The 20,201-nt window shown below is 33.0% G+C and overlaps 3 protein-coding genes and 1 long non-coding RNA gene across 8 annotated transcripts; 2 read left to right on the plus strand and 2 right to left on the minus strand.

Moving 5' to 3' along the window:
• Positions 1-1,508: 1,508 nt before the first annotated feature.
• On the plus strand, positions 1,509-2,740 carry LOC132759921 (uncharacterized). Its single transcript, XR_009629787.1, has 3 exons — positions 1,509-1,704; positions 2,137-2,178; positions 2,651-2,740. It is a non-coding gene; the product is annotated as an uncharacterized LOC132759921 (long non-coding RNA).
• A 256-nt stretch (positions 2,741-2,996) lies between these two features.
• LOC132759917 (thrombospondin-2-like) lies at positions 2,997-19,378 on the plus strand. 5 transcript variants are annotated; one of them, XM_060751796.1, is made up of 9 exons: positions 2,997-3,079; positions 11,581-11,671; positions 12,365-12,456; positions 12,657-12,725; positions 13,005-13,131; positions 14,148-14,297; positions 16,743-16,779; positions 18,613-18,789; positions 19,193-19,378. In XM_060751796.1, exons 2-8 carry the CDS (start codon positions 11,590-11,592, stop codon positions 18,725-18,727), a joined length of 672 nt encoding a protein of 223 aa, XP_060607779.1. In that variant the 5' UTR covers positions 2,997-3,079; positions 11,581-11,589; the 3' UTR covers positions 18,728-18,789; positions 19,193-19,378. The 5 variants fall into 5 exon arrangements, with proteins under 5 accessions (XP_060607779.1, XP_060607781.1, XP_060607777.1 ...); XM_060751798.1 differs by lacking the exon at positions 19,193-19,378 and adding an exon at positions 18,451-18,478 and having other exon boundaries at positions 18,613-18,753; XM_060751794.1 differs by lacking the exon at positions 16,743-16,779.
• On the minus strand, positions 4,291-6,712 carry LOC132759922 (uncharacterized). Its single transcript, XM_060751800.1, has 2 exons — positions 4,671-6,712; positions 4,291-4,392 (listed from the first exon to the last, which is right to left on the minus strand). Exon 1 carries the CDS (start codon positions 6,553-6,555, stop codon positions 5,041-5,043), a length of 1,515 nt encoding a protein of 504 aa, XP_060607783.1. The 5' UTR covers positions 6,556-6,712; the 3' UTR covers positions 4,291-4,392; positions 4,671-5,040.
• Positions 7,136-9,457, minus strand: LOC132759923 (uncharacterized). Its single transcript, XM_060751801.1, has 2 exons — positions 9,160-9,457; positions 7,136-8,881 (listed from the first exon to the last, which is right to left on the minus strand). The coding sequence occupies exon 2, from the start codon at positions 8,603-8,605 to the stop codon at positions 7,865-7,867; it is 741 nt and encodes a 246-aa protein (XP_060607784.1). The 5' UTR covers positions 8,606-8,881; positions 9,160-9,457; the 3' UTR covers positions 7,136-7,864.
• Positions 19,379-20,201: the final 823 nt, after the last annotated feature.

The raw sequence follows: 20,201 nt of genomic DNA on the forward strand, positions 1-20,201 counted from the left end.
TTGGGCATTTTCTTACATTATTTGGATTTTGAAGAGGATTATAAGCAATATAACATTGCATCTTAGACACTTATGCAATGTCTGATTCTGTGTATGTCTTTGTGCTTCCATAATTGGTATTTGTACACAAATTAATAAATGATTAATAAGGAATAACTCCTTTGGAGTTTCCATTGGAAGAAAATTTACAGTCCTGTTGAATTTAAGATTCAAGCAGTTAATTAAAGGCATATTTAGGTACAATTAAAGACTTTCAGACTATTTTTATGGTGGCCAATTTGTGCCATTTGTGTTTCCGCCTCGCGACCCCGTCAAGCGAAAATTCAAGAATATTAAGTTAAAATGGCGGGGTGCGAATTATTAAACATTTCCTACAATGATGACGATTTAATGAATGAATAGGTAGTTCAGGTTTTGTGAATGAAGTGCATGTTTCTCTAACCAAAATCTCTAACCAAAATACTGCTGTTTTTAGCCTATTTGTAGCCACTTAAGGCATTGTCACATCAGTGCAAAAATGTGCAAACGTCCGAGAGGGCAATTGTCCGGGATTCTATTTTTGTACATCATGACTGGTTATGTAAAATTTAGTGTTGTTGGTGATGAACATAAGCTGAATCAATATGAAATAAATGAAGCGTATATCCGGCTATTTTCTCGTACGGAAAATTTCGCGTTTTTTTGCAGTTATATAATTTTAGCAAATCTTATTTCAGCGATTTTATTGTATGCCTATGTTTGTATACCTACTTGTAAGATGTAAACAAGATATCTAATTATATAGGACAATTTGTAAAATAAAAGGCGAAAATGGCAAAATGCGAAGACACATGACAAGACAAATATAGGGCGCCGATACGAAGATTTCTACCCGCCGACACGGTAATTCTACAGAATAATGTCTCGTGTTCTTACCAGTTTACATACGTAATTTCGCCTAGAATGTACCGTGTCTTCGTGTCGACGCCCTCAAAAGTCAAAAACAGACACGATAAGTGAACAAATTATCTAATTATCTTCGGGTCTTTGCCGTCGACTTGTGAGGCGCGAACAGTCGAATGCACGGAATGGCAGAAATCAGCCACCACACAGAGCTGATACAGTTTGAATGACCGTAGAAAAAGGTTTATGATCGATCACAACGAAAGTGACCTGCACCGTCCGGGAATCGAAATCGGGTCGCCCAATAAACTGTTCAAGCTCTAAATTTTAAGCTAATCGGACGCTTCCGTTCAAATGTTAATGTCAATTGAACTTAAACACACGCATTTTGTCATTAAGACTTATAAAGGTTACGAGGTCTTAAGGTATACTCTAGTGGAATAGGACTGATCAGTATTACAAAATGGACTTGATATCATGAGAGCTGGGGTGCAGAAAATGAACTTTAAAAGAAAAATATACTTAATGTCTATACGTTGAATGACACGTTATCTAACAGTTTTGTGGACCTTGCCGTGAATGTTTCGAATGTAATTATACACCTACATGTACTCTGCTGGTTTTGTACTTCATTCTTGACCCCTTATGTGCAGTTCAACATGTACGGATGTCAAATGCTCATCTATGCTCGTATTATCAACTATTTAAGGAGTTCTTTTTCATGTAATACGAACCCCACTTTGAAGAAAGCCTCGATAAGCTACTTTCTTATCAGTGATATGACTTAATTTTCATTGTTTTATGCTGTTTTGGAAATGGGATGTAAGTTGTTTTACCTTATTTTTAATTGCAAAAGTGCAAAATAATAATAATAATAATAATAATAATAATAATAATAATAATAATAATAATAATAATAATAATAATAATAATAAATAATAATGCAGAAAACGAAACAAATAAACGAATAATTGGCATCCTTGTATTCAAAACTTTTGACGTTTGCATAAATGATTTGCAGAAATAAATGTTGTTTAATGTTGAACATTAATAATATGGTTTTACATTGTCTGAGAGGTTTAACCACTTTTCAAGGCAATTGTGTATAATATTTTTAACATAGTTCTTGACAGTGCAAACAGCTTTGCTGCTATATTAATACCGTACTTAAATCCTACGGAATTTATCTCAATCTAGGTCATATTTATGTTAACCATTTATTTGTATCGTTATATTAATTAGCATTTTCTATAGGGATAAATACACTGTGTTGCATGGTCATCTTTTTAATCAAAGGTAAGTTTGAAACTCTAATCTGTAATCAATTATCAATATATCACCTGTCAATATTTTGTGCTCGCCTGAAAGTCGAAATAAATTTACAAACCATAAACGTCTTAGTGTAATAAAGGAAAAGTACGTTTAGTTATCCGATTAATTTGCAATGATATTTAATTATTTTCTCCAATTGTTAATCATAATTAAGTTTTTGATAAAAAAGGAAATTCAGTAAGAAAATGGATCAAAGGCGAAATTTTAATAGGTCTTTAATTTTATTTTCATCTTTGCATGTAATTTGTGCTAAAACACAATGAAAAAAAAATTGTACATATAAAACGGATGATTGTAAGCTTAACCTCCATAGCGCGTTGCTTTAGTTCTATAAATATTTTATAATCACTATAATTGGCAGTATAAGCCTCGTTATTGTTAGTCATTTTCAGTCATATAATATATTATTCTACAATTTAACGACATTTTTACACAGGTAACAACGGACTCCTATGTTACTCATGTAAAGATGTGTCGAAAAATGAAACATGTCTAAATGTGACACAATGTCCCACTGCAGAGGTATTTACTTTGTCGTATATTACCTGAAATAAAAATAGCTTAAAATAAAAGTTTAAAATTAAAAGAAAATACAACCCAAACATTTGATAAGATGACTTATCCAATGGGAAATACATACAGGATTAATGTTTATGTGCTTTATGATACTTGAACGGTCCTGGTATGGTATTCCAAAGGTATCTTTGTTAAAGGCACGACACGTATATGTTATGTATTTTAGCCTGATTTTGTTGTCATGTCGTCTATACAAGTTCTGCTCATTTGTACACAGGCATGATATGGAAGAGCCGATGTATTTCATACTGGTGAAGTAAAACACACGTTTGGCTCTACAAGGGGCTTGGTAAACTATAATGTATTGCTTTGCATAATTATATCAAATGGTATTTGATCGCAAATATGCTTAACAAATATAAACACTTTGCATCTATATTAGCTCTGTCATAGTTTCTATTTTAGAATGTACGTTCATTTAGCCAAAATAGAATCTACCAAAAAAAGTTTTTTATTTTAGTATATGTCAGTTGCATTTGGCTGTATGGAATTATTTAAGACTTCTGTTTTAAAAAAAATACCGACGTGTTTATGATACTCCAGTTACAAAAAACCTCCGAAAGAGATGTTTCGGAGGACATTTTGCTCTAATAAATTAAATTAAAAGTAATTTATACATGTATATATTTGCTTTTCATTGCATGTATTCTAAATACCAATAGATGACAATAAAATAATTATTTTTTCTCTCGAGTAATAGCATAAACTGGCGTACAAAATGCTTGGACAACGCGTTAGCATTTCTAGTAAATGTCAATATTGCATTTATGGTCGCTCTAAGCATGGTGAATTTGACGAGTAATTCACCATAGTTTTATGGACTAAACTGTTTGCAATTACATATGCTGGCGGTTGTCTTCATAAAGTCAACAGATAAAAGACAATTATGATTAAACATTTTGATCCTCTGATTTGACGATCCCCCGCCTTATAAAAACGGTAGAATGTTTTTTTTATTATTAATTTCAATTAATAATTAATTACAATTATTCATAAATATTTAGAAACAATTGAATATATCAATAGAATAATAACTGACATACTTCTTGTAATAATCTTTCCTAAAGTAAAAAGATCTGACCATATGCATGTGACCTTTTGAGTGGTTGATGCCAAACAATCTCTCTAAAATGAATTACTCTTTACTGAATGCTTTCCCAATGATGGGCGTTTATGGCAAGCAGGTCTGTGGAATAAAATGACTGATATGTTTTCAGCATTTAAGTTAATATATGTTTAAATGACAATTGACATAAAATTAACATAATAATCTTGTTTGAAAAATATCGACAATTATGTCAAAATTGATATCAGTTATATTATATAGAACGAAAACGACAAATATGTTTCAGTCAGTAAAAACCGGTATCTGTTGGACATTTTAATATATTCACATAATAATTATCTAAATAAAATTCTTAATATTTGTGCTAAAAGTAAGAATTGGATAGGTAGATAGATAGGTAGGTGGGTGGGTGGGTAGGTAGGTATATATTTACCAATGTTTTCCGTTAAAAATAGTCAAGAATGCGCAGATTTCAACACTTTTCTTTATTCTCATTCATGGAATAATATATCAATGTGATACAACAATGCGATTCTCTGAAATTAATAAAATAAACAAACTAAATACTGATTACAACGCATTTGAATAAAATAAAATAAATTGTCAAAAATAATAATGTTAATACAAATCATAAATATACGATATTACCTTTACAATAATAGACTTAAATCTATGCAAATAATAATGTTATTTTATATTTCCGCAAATAATTCCGTTTATAATTTAATTCACGGCAAATATTGTAAAGTTCATCATCATTTAAACAATATTGAATTTACTATTAAAATTCATACATAATAAATAACTAGCTTACCGATTATGATCTACTTTCCATTGGAAAACATCAATAAACAAAACACATCAACAATTTAAGCACTTCCGCCCAAGGCAAAACAACATATCAAAGTAACGGTTAATGACGTCACCGTAAACAATTTAATGACGTCTCTTTACGGGAAACAAAATAAGACGTTACGTTTGGCGGAAATAGTGAAGCTATGTTAAATTGAAAGAGTCAAACAATGTTTTTAATAGTAAAACTATCGAAAAAATCAAACTATGAAAATTATGTGATTATAATAAATAAATTTACAATTAAGAACTATAATTCTTACACTCCCCACCATGAAACGTTACGATTTCATCTTATACAAACAATAGCTTATTGTAATGTATACCTTTACTTAAATAGAACATTCTAGTAGGCAAAGTTTAGTTATTGGTCTTAAGAATTGTGACATACTAGTTTTGACCACACAGCTTCGTGTATGCCCGTCCCGACCCACATTTATAGATTCAACCCTGCCCAACGGCCACTGCCCCCTTGGTATGTTTTCCTGAGCCACGAGTACAATATCGCCCTCACGGATATCTCTTTGTGGTCTCAGCCATTTTTGTCGAGATTGTAGAGTAGGTATATATTCCCGAATCCATCGTTTCCAGAATATATCAGCAAGATACTGAGCCTGTCTCCACCTTCTCTTTGCATATGTATCTTCTTTTCTAAAAATGCCACGTGGAATACATGTATTGGACTTTAGTAATAAAATCATGCTTGGAGTTAAAACTGGGGGGTCTTTTGGGTCATCGCTTACTCGGGTAATGGGTCTATCATTAAGTATTTTTTCAACCTCTGTTACAACAGTAAGAATGTGTTCATCTGTCAGAAGCTGCTCTTTGACTAACGATCTCAAAATTGCACGTGTCGATCGTATCATCCGTTCCCATATACCGCCCATGTGACTAGCTGACGGAGGGTTAAAGTTCCATTCGATTTCCCGCTGCAACATAAATTGTCCAATTTCGGATTGATTCCACTCTCGTATGGACTTTCGCAATTCACAATCTCCACTTACTAGATTGGTTCCGTTGTCACTATATATTTTTTTTGGTAGACCTCTCCGGCTAATAAATCGTTGTGATGCGGCGATAAACGAATCTGTACTCAAACTATGAGTAACTTCTAAATGGACGGCCCTTGATGTTAAACAAGAAAAAATACATCCATATCTCTTTACTTCAACATCATCTTCACTCACTTCCGGGATAAAATTACTTGAATACTTAGGCCAGTGTTCCCTACCTTTACTAAGAAATGTTGGTCCATGTAACCAAACATTTAATTTGTCTGTTTCAGAAGCGTTATGCACATTTGTTACTGGATGATGCGGCGTATACCAAACACGCGTTTTCTCTGGTACCATGTAATCTACATCCGATGAATAGCCATTTGCAATGTAACCATTTACAGTAGTTCTGTACATATCATGCAAATTATTGTCACTTGACAACTTGCGCTTCAACTGCTGTAATCTGGCTTGAGCAAGCGGTATATTATTTACGAATGACGAATTTCCATCACGCCAAGGGAGGCCAATCTTGTAATGACCATCCTCACGAGTTAAAGTTGATTCCATGGATTTCATAGCATTTTTATCTTCTACAGACATGCAACTCTTCACTTGTTGTGATTTATCATTAAAGTCAGCTGTCCACAAACGATCAATTTGTTGCTGTAACAACATGTCACGTGACTCAAAGAAATTTATATTAATATCGTTGGATTCTTTCATAGTTGGGACTGGACCGCGTATAGCCCATCCAAGACGAGTGCGTATCGCGTACGGTTCATCGCTATTTCCGAATTTCACTTCTAGCGGTATATGTGCAATAGGTGAATCCGTCCCTATTAACATCATAACGTCAATAGTGTCTATATCTGGAATATTTATACCGGATAAGTACGGTAAGTTTCGGATATCTGCATATTAGCTGCAGATCGAGTTGATATCGGTAATGACTTTACTGACCAGACTTTTCTTAGGGTAATACTTTCATTTCCATCGATAGGTTGAATATCTAAGTCGGCCTCCTGACCATGTATAATAACCTTCACGTGAGTTTGCCGTAGACATCCGGAATGTGACGGGCTTACCGGTTATATTCAGGCTCCGTAACAATCTTTCATCACATAAGGTTTTATCAGCCCCATCATCTAGCAGGGCATATGTCTGGCAAGAACTACCGTCCCCACCCCTAACTATTACAGGAATAATACCCAGACAATTTTTTACAGTAGAACCTTCTGTTGCTGCACAGTTACACGACGACTGCACTGCTGTGTGGCCATTATCGGGTTTTACCCAACTATGTAACAAAATGTGGTGTTTGACATTACAATTAGTAACATTACATATTTTTGGTTTTCTACACTTGTTTGTAAAATGTTTACCTTTTAAACAATTGTAACACAATTTAAGTGATCTTACCAGTTTTATAACGATCATTGAGACTCATTGACTTGAACTTGTTACACAGTGATAACTCTGCACAGTTACCTGAACAACAAATGCATTTACTACTTTCATGACCGTTTTCTTCAGTATGTGTATTTAGAGTAGTAACCTTTGGTCTATCATTACTGTAATATTTGCCAGAACTGTTTCTGGTTTCTTTCTTGATAAAATCATTGTTTTTACAAATATCATAGCTATACATGGAGTTAGCGATACGTGATTTTTCGTCTACAAATTTAGACAAATCTGAAAAGCGCGGCACTCTACCTGACTCATTTATATAATGTGCTACTTCTACCCATTTTACCCTTATATGTGTTGGGAGCCGCCTAACAATGCATCTTAAATTTTCTGTATTATCAATATCTGAGGAAAATCCTAACTGAGAAAGTGTAATTTCACATTTCTGCATCTCTAAAGATAATTTAGATAGCCCTTCAACATCGGACGCTTTAATCTGAGCACCATTTACCAAGTTATCAATGTAAGACCTTGCAATTAAATGTGGTCTGCCAAATCTAGACAATAATATTGACTAGCACGTTTATAACCTTCTTCCGGTTCTAACAAAACACAATCTTCTATACTAGATTTTGCCTTACCTGTACAATACTGAATGAGATAACTTAGCTTTAAATTATTGTCACTTATTCTGCTTTCAATGTTTGTTTCAAAGTTTTTGATAAATTTGCAGTATCCTTCAGGCTTCCCATCAAATGTCAATAGTTTCTGGCTTCGGTAAGTTGAATCCTTCATGAAGTGCTGACGCCAATCTTTGAAATGATCTGTCAATGTTTGATCTCTCACTGTCAACTTCCGGTATACACGATCTGTTTATTTCCGGTCTGGGCTGTGTCAAAGTTATATTTCTCACAGAATCTGTACGGTTGTTCACCTGAATATGATTAGTCATATTATTTTGTACGTCAGGCTGAGCATTTTGATTGTTAGATATGACCCCGGTTTCTTCCTGTGTTGTTTCTAACCACACCATTTCTTCTATTTCTGCTTCTTCTAATTCCGACTGCTGATCTAACAATTGTTGTTTCATTTCAAGATCCCGGCGAGCTCGTTCAAGTTCTTGTTTCTTTTTAAGTTGTTTTAATTTGTGTTCTGCTATTAAACGCTTTGCTTTAGCACTTTGTAATTTCCGGCGCGACGAGACTGAAGTACGTGAACTTCCATGGCTGACATTTGACTCTGCGTCATTTTCTATAGGAATATTTTCTCCATCTTGCGGTCCAATAGCTCCCGCGATCCACTGAGAAAATCTTTCCCTGAATTCTTCAAAGTTCTTTAAACAGCTCTCAAAGTTCGCTTCCAAGTCTGCAACAACTTCCGGTTGCGCGCACAAATCTAAACATTGTAAATGCACTGATTTGAAATGTTCAAAGCGTTCACATAACTTACTGTTCAGTAGTTTTACCTCTTCTATATTATTGTAGGACATCATGCTCTTTTCAAGTTCATTGTAAAGTTTCGTCAGTTGAGCGCCATTTGCACTTCTTGATCTCTTCAAACTGACAAACTCCTGATTATACAAGTTTCCGCACTATTTGTTGACGGCATTTTCGTCACAGTAAAATCGAGAATTGTAAAAATCGAGAATTGTAAATCGAGAATTGTAAATGTTTTCCGTTAAAAATAGTCAAGAATGCGCAGATTTCAACACTTTTCTTTATTCTCATTCATGGAATAATATATCAATGTGATACAACAATGCGATTCTCTGAAATTAATAAAATAAACAAACTAAATACTGATTACAACGCATTTAAATAAAATAAAATAAATTGTCAAAAATAATAATGTTAATACAAATCATAAATATACGATATTACCTTTACAATAATAGACTTAAATCTATGCAAATAATAATGTTATTTTATATTTCCGCAAATAATTCCGTTTATAATTTAATTCACGGCAAATATTGTAAAGTTCATCATCATTTAAACAATATTGAATTTACTATTAAAATTCATACATAATAAATAACTAGCTTACCGATTATGATCTACTTTCCATTGGAAAACATCAATAAACAAAACACATCAACAATTTAAGCACTTCCGCCCAAGGCAAAACAACATATCAAAGTAACGGTTAATGACGTCACCGTAAACAATTTAATGACGTCTCTTTACGGGAAACAAAATAAGACGTTACGTTTGGCGGAAATAGTGAAGCTATGTTAAATTGAAAGAGTCAAACAATGTTTTTAATAGTAAAACTATCGAAAAAATCAAACTATGAAAATTATGTGATTATAATAAATAAATTTACAATTAAGAACTATAATTCTTACAGTTATATTATATAGAACGAAAACGACAAATATGTTTCAGTCAGTAAAAACCGGTATCTGTTGGACATTTTAATATATTCACATAATAATTATCTAAATAAAATTCTTAATATTTGTGCTAAAAGTAAGAATTGGATAGGTAGATAGATAGGTAGGTGGGTGGGTGGGTAGGTAGGTATATATTTATTTAAAAAAATTCTTAATTCAAAATTTTTGTCCTTCTTAAACGGGGTATCCTCATTGAAAATGAAAATCCTCAGAAAGAAAGTCCTGCCGTAGGCATCTAGTACCTTAAGTCTCTCATATAAATGTTTATGATAACACATCTGCTACTTCTCAGGCACTTCGTGGGTGGTTTTATAACAAGACATTTTTGTTTATCTCAGTGCTCTTACGCGACCTATAACAAGCCTATTTAAAGAAACCTTTTAGACTATGTAATATTTTATCATATACCATTTAAGTCTTGATGGTGATCTTTAAATTTCCGAAGTTTATGAAGATATGTCTTTCCCACATGGCCTTCACGTCGTATACGCTTCGTTACAATGTTTGTCAACTAAATCATTTGTTCTATAACTTCTTTATTATTTTTATTATATAAATTTACCGACAAGGGATCTTTAGTATAGTGCAAAATTAAGTCGGCCAAAATGATGGCGCTTTTAAGACCTAACGAAAGCTAATGACGCTCTTAAGACCTAACGAAAGCTAATGACGCTCTTAAGACATAACGAAAGCTAATGACGCTCTTAAGACCTGACGAAAGCTAATGACGCTCTTAAGACCTAACGAAAGCTAATGACGCTCTTAAGACCTGACGAAAGCTAATGACGCTCTTAAGATCTAACGAAAGCTAATGACGCTCTTAAGACCTGACGAAAGCTAATGACGCTCTTAAGACCTAACGAAAGCTAATGACGCTCTTAAGACCTAACGAAAGCTAATGACGCTGTTAAGACCTAACGAAAGCTAATGACGCTCTTAAGACCTAACGAAAGCTAATGACGCTGTTAAGACCTGACGAAAGCTAATGACGCTCTTAAGACCTAACGAAAGCTAATGACTCTCTTAAGACCTAACGAAAGCTAATGACGCTCTTAAGACCTAACGAAAGCTAATGACGCTCTTAAGACCTAACGAAAGCTAATGACGCTGTTAAGACCTAACGAAAGCTAATGACGCTCTTAAGACCTAACGAAAGCTAATGACGCTGTTAAGACCTGACGAAAGCTAATGACGCTCTTAAGACCTAACGAAAGCTAATGACTCTCTTAAGACCTAACGAAAGCTAATGACGCTCTTAAGACCTAACGAAAGCTAATGACGCTCTTAAGATCTAACGAAAGCTAATGACGCTGTTAAGACCTGACGAAAGCTAATGACGCTCTTAAGATCTAACGAAAGCTAATGACGCTCTTAAGACCTGACGAAAGCTAATGACGCTCTTAAGACCTGACGAAAGCTAATGACGCTCTTAAGACCTAACGAAAGCTAATGACGCTCTTAAGATCTAACGAAAGCTAATGACGCTCTTAAGACCTAACGAAAGCTAATGACGCTCTTAAGACCTGACGAAAGCTAATGACGCTCTTAAAACCTGACGAAAGCTACCTTTAAGTGTTTACTATAAAAGTTAAGTTATTCTATATACATGTATAACTATATGCTATTGTAATTAGTTAAGTTACTTTAATTAGCCATTTCTACGTTTTATTCTCCCTATTCTTCTCTGTTGATTTTTTTTATTTGTATTTACAGATTCTCAACGATATTGATCTTTGGCAAATAACATGTTTTTGGTATTAAACTATTAATCGATCGTTTTACCTTCATCTTCAAAGTGCTGTCCGTTATGTTGTGCGATAAACCTACTTGTAGTTGTCCGTAGTTCCTTAACGGAACAGCATTTTAACATGGTAGTCTTTATATTATTTCCCAATTAGAAATGAATTTTACTGACGTTCTTACAGCCAGCTTCAAAGCCACAATTTCATTAAATAAGACGTAGCTCTGTGAATTGGTGTTTTTTCCACTTGTTTTGCAATAAAACTAAATATAAAAATATATCATGTTATCTGTTTCATAATGAGACAATTTTTCTTGATCTGATTGTGTAGGCTGTGCCAATGCCAGTTGGAAACACAAGACTCTCATTTTGCAGCTCCCTCTGCCGTGAAAACTTTTGTAATTTGAATGAATGCCGTTCAGGTACATATAGAACTATCAATATTAAACACAGATATCATGAATACTACATCTCATGAATACTACATCTCATGAATACTATATCTCATGAATTTTATATATCATTAATATTATATCTCATGAATACTATATATCATGAATACTATTTATCATGAATACTATATATCATGAATACTATATATCATGAATACTATATCTCATGAATACTATATCTCATGAATACTATATATTACATATAATATATATCATTAATTACTATATATCGTGAATACTATATATCATGAATAATATATATCATGAATAATTTAGATCTATATCATGAATACTGTATATCGTGAATAATATATATATTATGAATACTATGTAAAAATAAAGGGCACATACCTCAGAACAATAATTTATTTCTTAAATCAGTTTTAAAGATGTTGGGTAAGGATTGTTTTTCATGACACATTTTTTTATAGAAATATAAAATACTTGTACTTTCGCTCTACAATTTCTAACCCCTCATTTTATTGTATTCAAGATTTTAGAACTATGTTTTAATGTTCGATTTGTATCCAACTGAATGGAAGCATTTAATAAGCGATTGTTGTTAGCAGCAGTCATAATCAAGTTTGAAGCAAAACAAAAACATGATATAAAAATATAATTGACAATTGAAGAAAATCTAGATAACCTTTAATTTTATAACAGGTAACATCAATAATACGTTGAGATGTTTATCGTGTGGTTTGGTTGATAATCCAAATGATTGCAAAGTTGTCAAGGAATGTCTTGAAGGAGAGGTCAGATTTGTTTCAACTTTATTTGTTTTAAAGTATCTCACCAGTTACAATACAATAATTTTATCGCCTTTACTACTTCACAGGACAAAAATGTAATACAATTCTTAATTAAAACCTTCTGAAGATCAAATGTGATTTTTGATATTTACTGAAGTGTTTTATCATCATAACTATTTAAGGAGTGTATGTTTTTTCTATAGATATGCCTAGCTGAAAAGATAGAAACGTTTGGAAAATCAAAATACCGTCTTGGCTGTGTGAGACATCAGGTATTCAGGGAGTATTGGTCCTATATTGTCAATTATTATAATCATATTAACTGCTTATTATATTTCTAATTTGCGTTATGAAACTAAAATTTGTTCCGAATTGGGTCGAAGTTTTCGTCATTGGTTTTTATAAAGCAACAGGAATTACAATTGACTAATAAAGAAATGTTTTGTATTGAAAAATAAACCAATAAGCATCATTCCATGTTTTGTTAACCCATTTTTAATGTTCAACATCTTCAATATATATCATATTTGAAATAATTAGTTTTTTGCTAGGATTGCAGTTTAAGAAGGATAAGCACTTCACAAATAATAGGCAAGAGAACTGCAGTGCAAAATTGTTCGGTTTGTTGCAAGACTGATTATTGTAATTTAGACGCATGTAGTGCAAATATGTCAGGTAGTAAGATATAAAATTTATACTACATATCTTATGTTAACAAATAACCTCCATTGTTATAGTTATAATGTTTTAACTAGATCAATAAAATTTAAACTTTAATTGCTATAGTCTTTATAGTCTAAATTTAGAACAACTGTATTGTATAAACATACTTAAGGGAAACAAGAAATAAATATTGAAAAAAAAAAAGATTGAGATTGGATCGACCTGAGCAGTTAAATGCTGTGTTCTCACCACCGATCAGATCAACTCGATCAAGCACGATCAGCGATCGGGTACCGGTCTAGCTCGGTCTGCATGCGTGATCGGGAGTGGTCGGAGCGGTCTACCTTGGTCGGCATGGCTCGGGCTTCCTACCCGAATTTTTTTGACTTTTAAAAAAATTCGAGTAGCGATCGAGTAGATAAGCGGTCGAGAAGCGATCAGTCTAGTTGAAATCGTGAATGACTCGCGTATATGTTTGGGTGATCGAGAAGAAGTCGAGATGTTGGTCGGGTTGTCGTCGAGAAGAAGCCGTAAAACATCGTGTAGGGTCGACTTGAGGTCGTGTAGGGGTCGTAAATGTGCATTTAATCCAGCTTGGTTGGGCTTAATCGGGGAATTAATGTGATCGGGAGGATCGAGTTGATCTGATCGGCGTTGAGAACATAGCTTAATGATGGTGAACTCTTTTAAAATACAAAAGAATGCCTGTCACATGATAAAGTCTGTTGTCAAGGATTGTTACTTTGTTTGGAATCATTTTGAAATACTAAAGGATTGTTTTCATTGTTGTTTATTTCATTATTGACAACAATGACACTATCTATTATGAAATAGAGTGTAAGGTCTTTAAAGTACGTAAAATCCAACCAGACCTTTTTTTTCAAATTGTCACTATTGAGGTAAGCTTACCTGTAATCTTCATAGCTTATAGTCGTCACAATTGATATAAAAAAATATTTAGAGTGTATAGCTGTGTATTTGACATGTTTTAATATGTCAGGAAACTAAAAAAGATTTTGATACATTTTCAGCTCAGATTCTTCAACTTAATCCAGTATCACCTAATGCAGTATGTGAAGATGACGATCCAAAACTATGTGCAACACTAGGCAGGTTTAATGCAGACGCATGCAGCGATCCCTATGTTGTTGAAAAATGTCCGAAGTCATGCGTGGCATGCGGTATGATTTAATTCAATTTCAAAAAGAAATATTATAAATGATTTGTTTGTGAAAATACAAATATTTCTCTTTCATAGGAAAGTAAACTTATATTTTATAATGATGAAATATTTGATAAGGAAAATCTAAGATTTATATCGTGTGGAAAAGAAAACAAGTAAAAACAAACACAAACAACAAACAAACAGAATTAAATGTGTCATAAGTCACAGAATGTGAAGTCGTTCATGCATTTTGTCTTTTATGCAAATTTGTTAATTACAATAATTTACTAACTTTTGGGATCACAGAGAGACAGAGAGAGGAAGCTGGCTTATTAGCAACACTGTTCAGTCTTGAGAGTCATCATCAGATCATGTCAAGTTTTAATACATGACCTAGTCATGATAATGCATAAAGAATCAAACATTTTGATTTGACAGGCTGGGTAATTGGGTGGATATGTTATTCCAAAAGTGATTGCGGTTGATAAAATTTCGATCTAACTTGAACTTCCTTTGGCAATTCTCGTTTAATCTTTCTATTTTATAAACCACATATCAAGTTGATTCCTTAGTGCATTTAAAAGTACGCAATTTTTCTTTTTAATGAAAGGTAAAATTCAAAGAATTATATATGTTGTTGTTAATATCTTTAATCTAAGAAAACAATTGATATTTTCTAATCTAAATAAACATTAAATTATTCCTATTCTATGTAAAGCAAAGAAACCAGTGTTGTTAAAAGCATTTTAGATTCACTTGATGCCGGAGTTGTCAATGTTCTTTGCACAGTAAGTAACGTTTTATAATGCCGTTAAATACATAATATTTTCTACTTGTGTGTATTGCCTCTTGTACAGTTTTTCCTTGAATTATTGTTTCATTGTTGAATTTTGCAAATGTCTTTGTCCCTTTCCATCTAGCAGTTTTTGCAATTGTTGGTAGAGGCACGCCTCGTATTCTTGCTGTTGATGTTGAAGCCGCTCTGATTTATGTGGTCCATATTAACTATTTATTCCGGCTTTGATTAAAATATGTTTCCTGTTCGATGTGATACTGCTTTGTGTGGTTCTTGAGTGCCGATCGGTAATTTTGCCTCAGTGTGTCGTAAAAGTTTTGTCTTGCCAATGTATTCTTCTAAAATTCTTACAATACAAATCGAAGGATTGGCTTTATACCTTTGAAGTATAATGTTTTAATGGTGATTGACAGGTTTTGTTTGTTTCAATATAGTGAATATTGACACAGTCCCCTTGAAATTCATTTTCATTTAGATCTATGGTTTGACATCTGTGTGCTGAAAAAAAGTAAATTAATGACAGGTTATTTACATGATAATTGAAAGAGTTCTGTAAATTTTCAATGTATATGAAGACAATGTCCATTTCCTATATTGAGTTGCATTTTGGCGGACAAGGTCTTTCTGGAAAATGCCGGTCATGGATCTTTTATTACATTGTTGTTACTGAAATCTAAGTTGCTGCATATTTTTCGTCCTTTTATGTATATTCATCTTTTCTAAAGGTTTAAAGTAAAAAGGCCTCTGCACTGGACTCTATTATCTTTCCTCTCAGCTTTGACAAATTTACGTATTGTAACAAACTACTTAGCAAAGAAAAGAAGACAAAGTTGGATCAGCTCTGCTTGTCTTTCGGGGGTTAGTTTAATAGACATTGCTTATATAGAGGCAAATACTTGTTCTATAACTTCCGTTTAAGATTCTTGGCGAAGTGGTAAGCCCCATAACAAAACATGTGAATTGAAAATTTTGGTTTTCGTGAATCAATCTAAAAAACTTGGAATTAAATTGGAATTAGTTACATGGTTCTGAAAGATCTACAGCATGAATAAAGAAATGATATTTCATTTTCTTGCCTAATGTATTTATTGTATGTAGTCAACACATAGAGAGCCAACAAAAATACGTACCATTCCGTTCTTGTCAAAATATTTTGACGTTCGAAGCTAGATTCTAAGATATTTTTCGTTCTGATTCAAAATCTGGGAGATATTGCCCAGATTGGGCCATACGAAATATATCACAATAACTAAATGTGTAGTACAATTATTTGGACTAAATGCGCTTAATTAGTGCATCAATCGGCAAAAATAAGTAGCTACTTGCGTAATTGAAAACAGTACATCTGTCAATGTTCTTATTCTTTACGTTCTTTACTACGTTAACTGCTTTACAAAGTTTCTTTTGAAACGGACTTTAAATGACCTAATATATTATAGGAATAATGCAATTAAACTCTCATAGAATTAAACTCAACCGGAAAAAGCATTTATTGAGTTTTGTTTCATTTAATGCAAGTTTTAGAAAGAAAACAAAATTAACTCTTATTGAGACAACATTCTCTACTTAGAAATGGCATGCATCAAAAATTATTACAACTGTGTTTATCCTGCAAAAGCCTAAAGACTGATACTCAGTTTGTAGATTGACATTGGTATTTTTCAGTTGTACCAATAGGTAACCTGATAAACATGGCCGAAGGGTGAGTTCATTTCCACATCGTATTTTGAAGTTTTTTGACGTCCATTTTGTTATTATGTGATATTTAATTTTTTTCGCTTTGATTGACTAAAGGCAGACGGTGGACAAATCTTGTTAATTGTATATACCTCCGTATATAGGAACGGCAATAATTATTTATAATTTAAAACAAGAGCGATCAGTAATCACATGTGTCGCCTCATGATGGCCAATTTCATGTTGGGACAAAGTTTGTGACAGACGGACAGACAGAAGGACAGTGCACAACTAGACTTAGTACTGATAATTCCTGTAAAGTTTGGATAAAATTGCACCAGTAGTTTATGAGGAGTAGTCCAAACAAGCTTTTGCGTATCTGGCAACACACAGAAAAAACACCTTTTTATCAAAGGGCCATAACTCGGCCAAAAATCATTCAACCGGAAAACCCGTGCAATATGCGCAAGGACTTGAGCTACAGATCAATCCTGTAAAGTTTCAATGAAATTGCTTTAGTGGTATAAGAGAAGTAGTCCGGACAAACTTTAAAAATAAAAAATTATTAAAGGGCCATAACTCTGACAAAAATCATTCAACCGGAAAATGCTGATAATATGCACAACTACCCTTGGTACTGATCATTCCTGTAAAGTTTAGATGAAATTGCAATAGTAGTTTATGAGGAGTAGTCCGGACAAGCTTTTGTGTATCTGGCAACACACAGAAAAATACACCTTTTTTATCAAAGGGCCATAACTCAGCCAAAAATCATTCAACCGAAAAACCCTTGCAATATGCGCAAGGACTTGAGCTACAGATCAATCCTGTAAAGTTTCATTGAAATTGCTTTAGTGGTATAAGAGAAGTAGTCCGGACAAACTTTAAAATTAAAAATTATTAAAGGGCCATAACTCTGCCAAAAATCATTGAACCGAAAAATGCTGACAATATGCACAACTAAACTTGGTATTGATCATTCCTGTAAAGTTTGGATGCAATTGCACCAGTAGTTTATGAGGAGTAGTCCGGACAAGTTTTGTGACGGACAGACGGACAGACAGACGGACAGACGGACAGACAGACGACGGAGAAGTGATCCCTATATGTCACCACTACTCCGTAGAGGCGACACAAAAATGAAACCTCCCTCGCACATAGTAAGATTTGCCTGTGGACATTACAATGTTGTTGTTCGCAAAATACGGACCTTTTATTTACACTTTGTCAAAATCTAGTATGTTTCGTACCATTATCTTGCAATATTATGAAACAACAATTGACCTGTGATCGCCATTACAGGCAACGGAACTTCCACTCATAGGAAAGCGCTAACATAGTAATGTCCGTTTCTTTGTATTTCTTCTGATATTTTCCAACAATTGCGCCTAAAAGTTAGGTCAGCCAGTATACATTGTAGTATACAGATGAAAAAGCTTAGCAAATATGAAATAAAAAATTACATATGATTGTGGTAATAATAAGTTTTTATTCGTACCCGATTTTCCATTTTGATGTTCTTTTAAATTATTAGGATGATATTTTATACTTTATCACTCTGAAATAGATGAAATGTATTACTGAAAAATCTGCACTGACCAGTATTTATGATAATCCAGCTTCCTCCTCTCTCTCTCTATATATATATGAAGCCCCAAAAGGGATATGCGGTTGATGAAATTACTTTATATTCCAGCATATGAAGCAATATAACAAGACTAACTGTAAGTTCGCAACATTTCGTCTATCAATTTTACTTATTTTATTTTATAATTTATAATAAAGCAATACTAAATATGAGTTGTTCCCATATTAATAAAAAAAACTTTATAGTAATATTCGTTTTTAATTTTTACAGATCATTTTGGTTGGACAGAATGGGGGTCTTATTCTTATTGTTCTCAGACATGCAGTTTTGGCACAAAGACACGGAAAAGGGAATGTTATCATCGCCTCGACATAAGCATGAATAAGACGTGTGTTGGAAATGCAACCGAGCAAGAACAATGCTATATAATAATGGACTGTCCTCCAGGTATTATCAAAATATTTACCGAATCAAAAATTTGTAATTTTGATAAAACGTTTAAGTGTAATTTTCACATATTCTCAAAAGATTATGTTTTGTGAGTAATATAGTTGACAATTATGGTTACGTAATTGTTGAAATCTTTTATTGACAAATAATCCCAGTTAAGACTAACATTATTTTATACACATGCTAGGGGTATTGAAAGTTGTTACCATTAACTTATATCCATGAACATGAACAATCAAACAAAGTCTTCAAGATCTTCAGTTGAGCTTTGTTGTTTCTACACTATCTATTTCAACTATTTTTCAGATTGAAGTAAATTTCTTTGTACTAAATAACATGCTTGATTACTCAATCTTAGATCAATATCATTGAAATTAATCGAGGGATCTTTTTATGCCAGTGAATGGAGGCTGGTGCTATCGTGAAATGACTCCATACTGTAACTACAATGCTGCAGTGGCTGGTGCTTGTTTAAGCCCATATTTAGTCAGGTCAAATTGCGCTTGTCCTCCACCACAATACGGCGGTTTACCTTGTCGATGATGTAAAAGATAAAAATTGACATTAAATATATTTTATCACACTCTTTCATTATTTTGTCTTGCCTGATTCCTCAAATGATTGAATTCGAATAAACTTTGATAATATAAAGCGGTCCTCATTTTTATAACGGCCCTATTCTTCTTCCTTTATTTTTTTTCTTTTCAGGCATGTACATTGATAATTATTATATTGTTAATATTGATGTTATCTTGATCTCCGAATTGTGAAGTCCAGTACCAGCTGTTATTGATAGCTGGTATGATAAATGTTCTTTACATAGAATAAAAAACATTTGATGGACTTAAGCATAAAACATTATTCAATACTATAAAAAGAAATAACGTTAGAGGAAATTTATTCCGTAAGCTTTTATCAATGTATTTAAACTCCATGTATGTGTACAAATAAGTAATACCAAAAGTAAAGGTAACGATCATGTTTAATTTGTATATAAATGAATTAAGTCCATTCATGCGTAAAAAGGTACATCGCGGACCAAATTCCAGATATATTATGCAATCCTTTCGCTGACGATGTAGCAAACTGAGATGATACTGCGACCGAATTTCAGTCTCAGTTAAATTCATTTTTTTTTGAATTTGTTTATATTGCAGTATGTCTTTTAAGGGGAAAAATTCAATAATTATATTTAGATAATGCGGACCGCTCAGTCCATATGAAAAACAAGTTATTCAACGGCAGTTTGGTAAATGCATAAATTAAGTCTTATTTTTACACCTAAAATATCTTTGACGGTAGCAACATGTATATTATATCAATGAAATTATGGAAAGTCCTTACACTCTTACACTGATTATTTCAAATAATTTGCCTCTTCGGTAAAACCTATACTTGCCTATCGAGCT

Source organism: Ruditapes philippinarum, unplaced genomic scaffold (assembly GCF_026571515.1).
Source record: "Ruditapes philippinarum isolate M1 unplaced genomic scaffold, ASM2657151v2 ctg6176_1_1_1_1, whole genome shotgun sequence".
Taxonomy (NCBI): domain Eukaryota; kingdom Metazoa; phylum Mollusca; class Bivalvia; order Venerida; family Veneridae; genus Ruditapes; species Ruditapes philippinarum.

Coding starts and splice junctions, on each gene's coding strand:
- LOC132759922 (XM_060751800.1), bottom strand. CDS start 6,555: ATGATGTTAATAGGGACGGATTCACCTATTGCACATATACCGCTAGAA.
- LOC132759923 (XM_060751801.1), bottom strand. CDS start 8,605: ATGATGTCCTACAATAATATAGAAGAGGTAAAACTACTGAACAGTAAG.
- LOC132759917 (XM_060751794.1), top strand. CDS start 11,590: ATGCCAGTTGGAAACACAAGACTCTCATTTTGCAGCTCCCTCTGCCGT. Junction 12,726..13,004: donor TTGGCTGTGTGAGACATCAG/GTATTCAGGGAG, acceptor GTTTTTTGCTAG/GATTGCAGTTTAAGAAGGAT. Junction 14,298..18,612: donor GAAGTCATGCGTGGCATGCG/GTATGATTTAAT, acceptor TAATTTTTACAG/ATCATTTTGGTTGGACAGAA.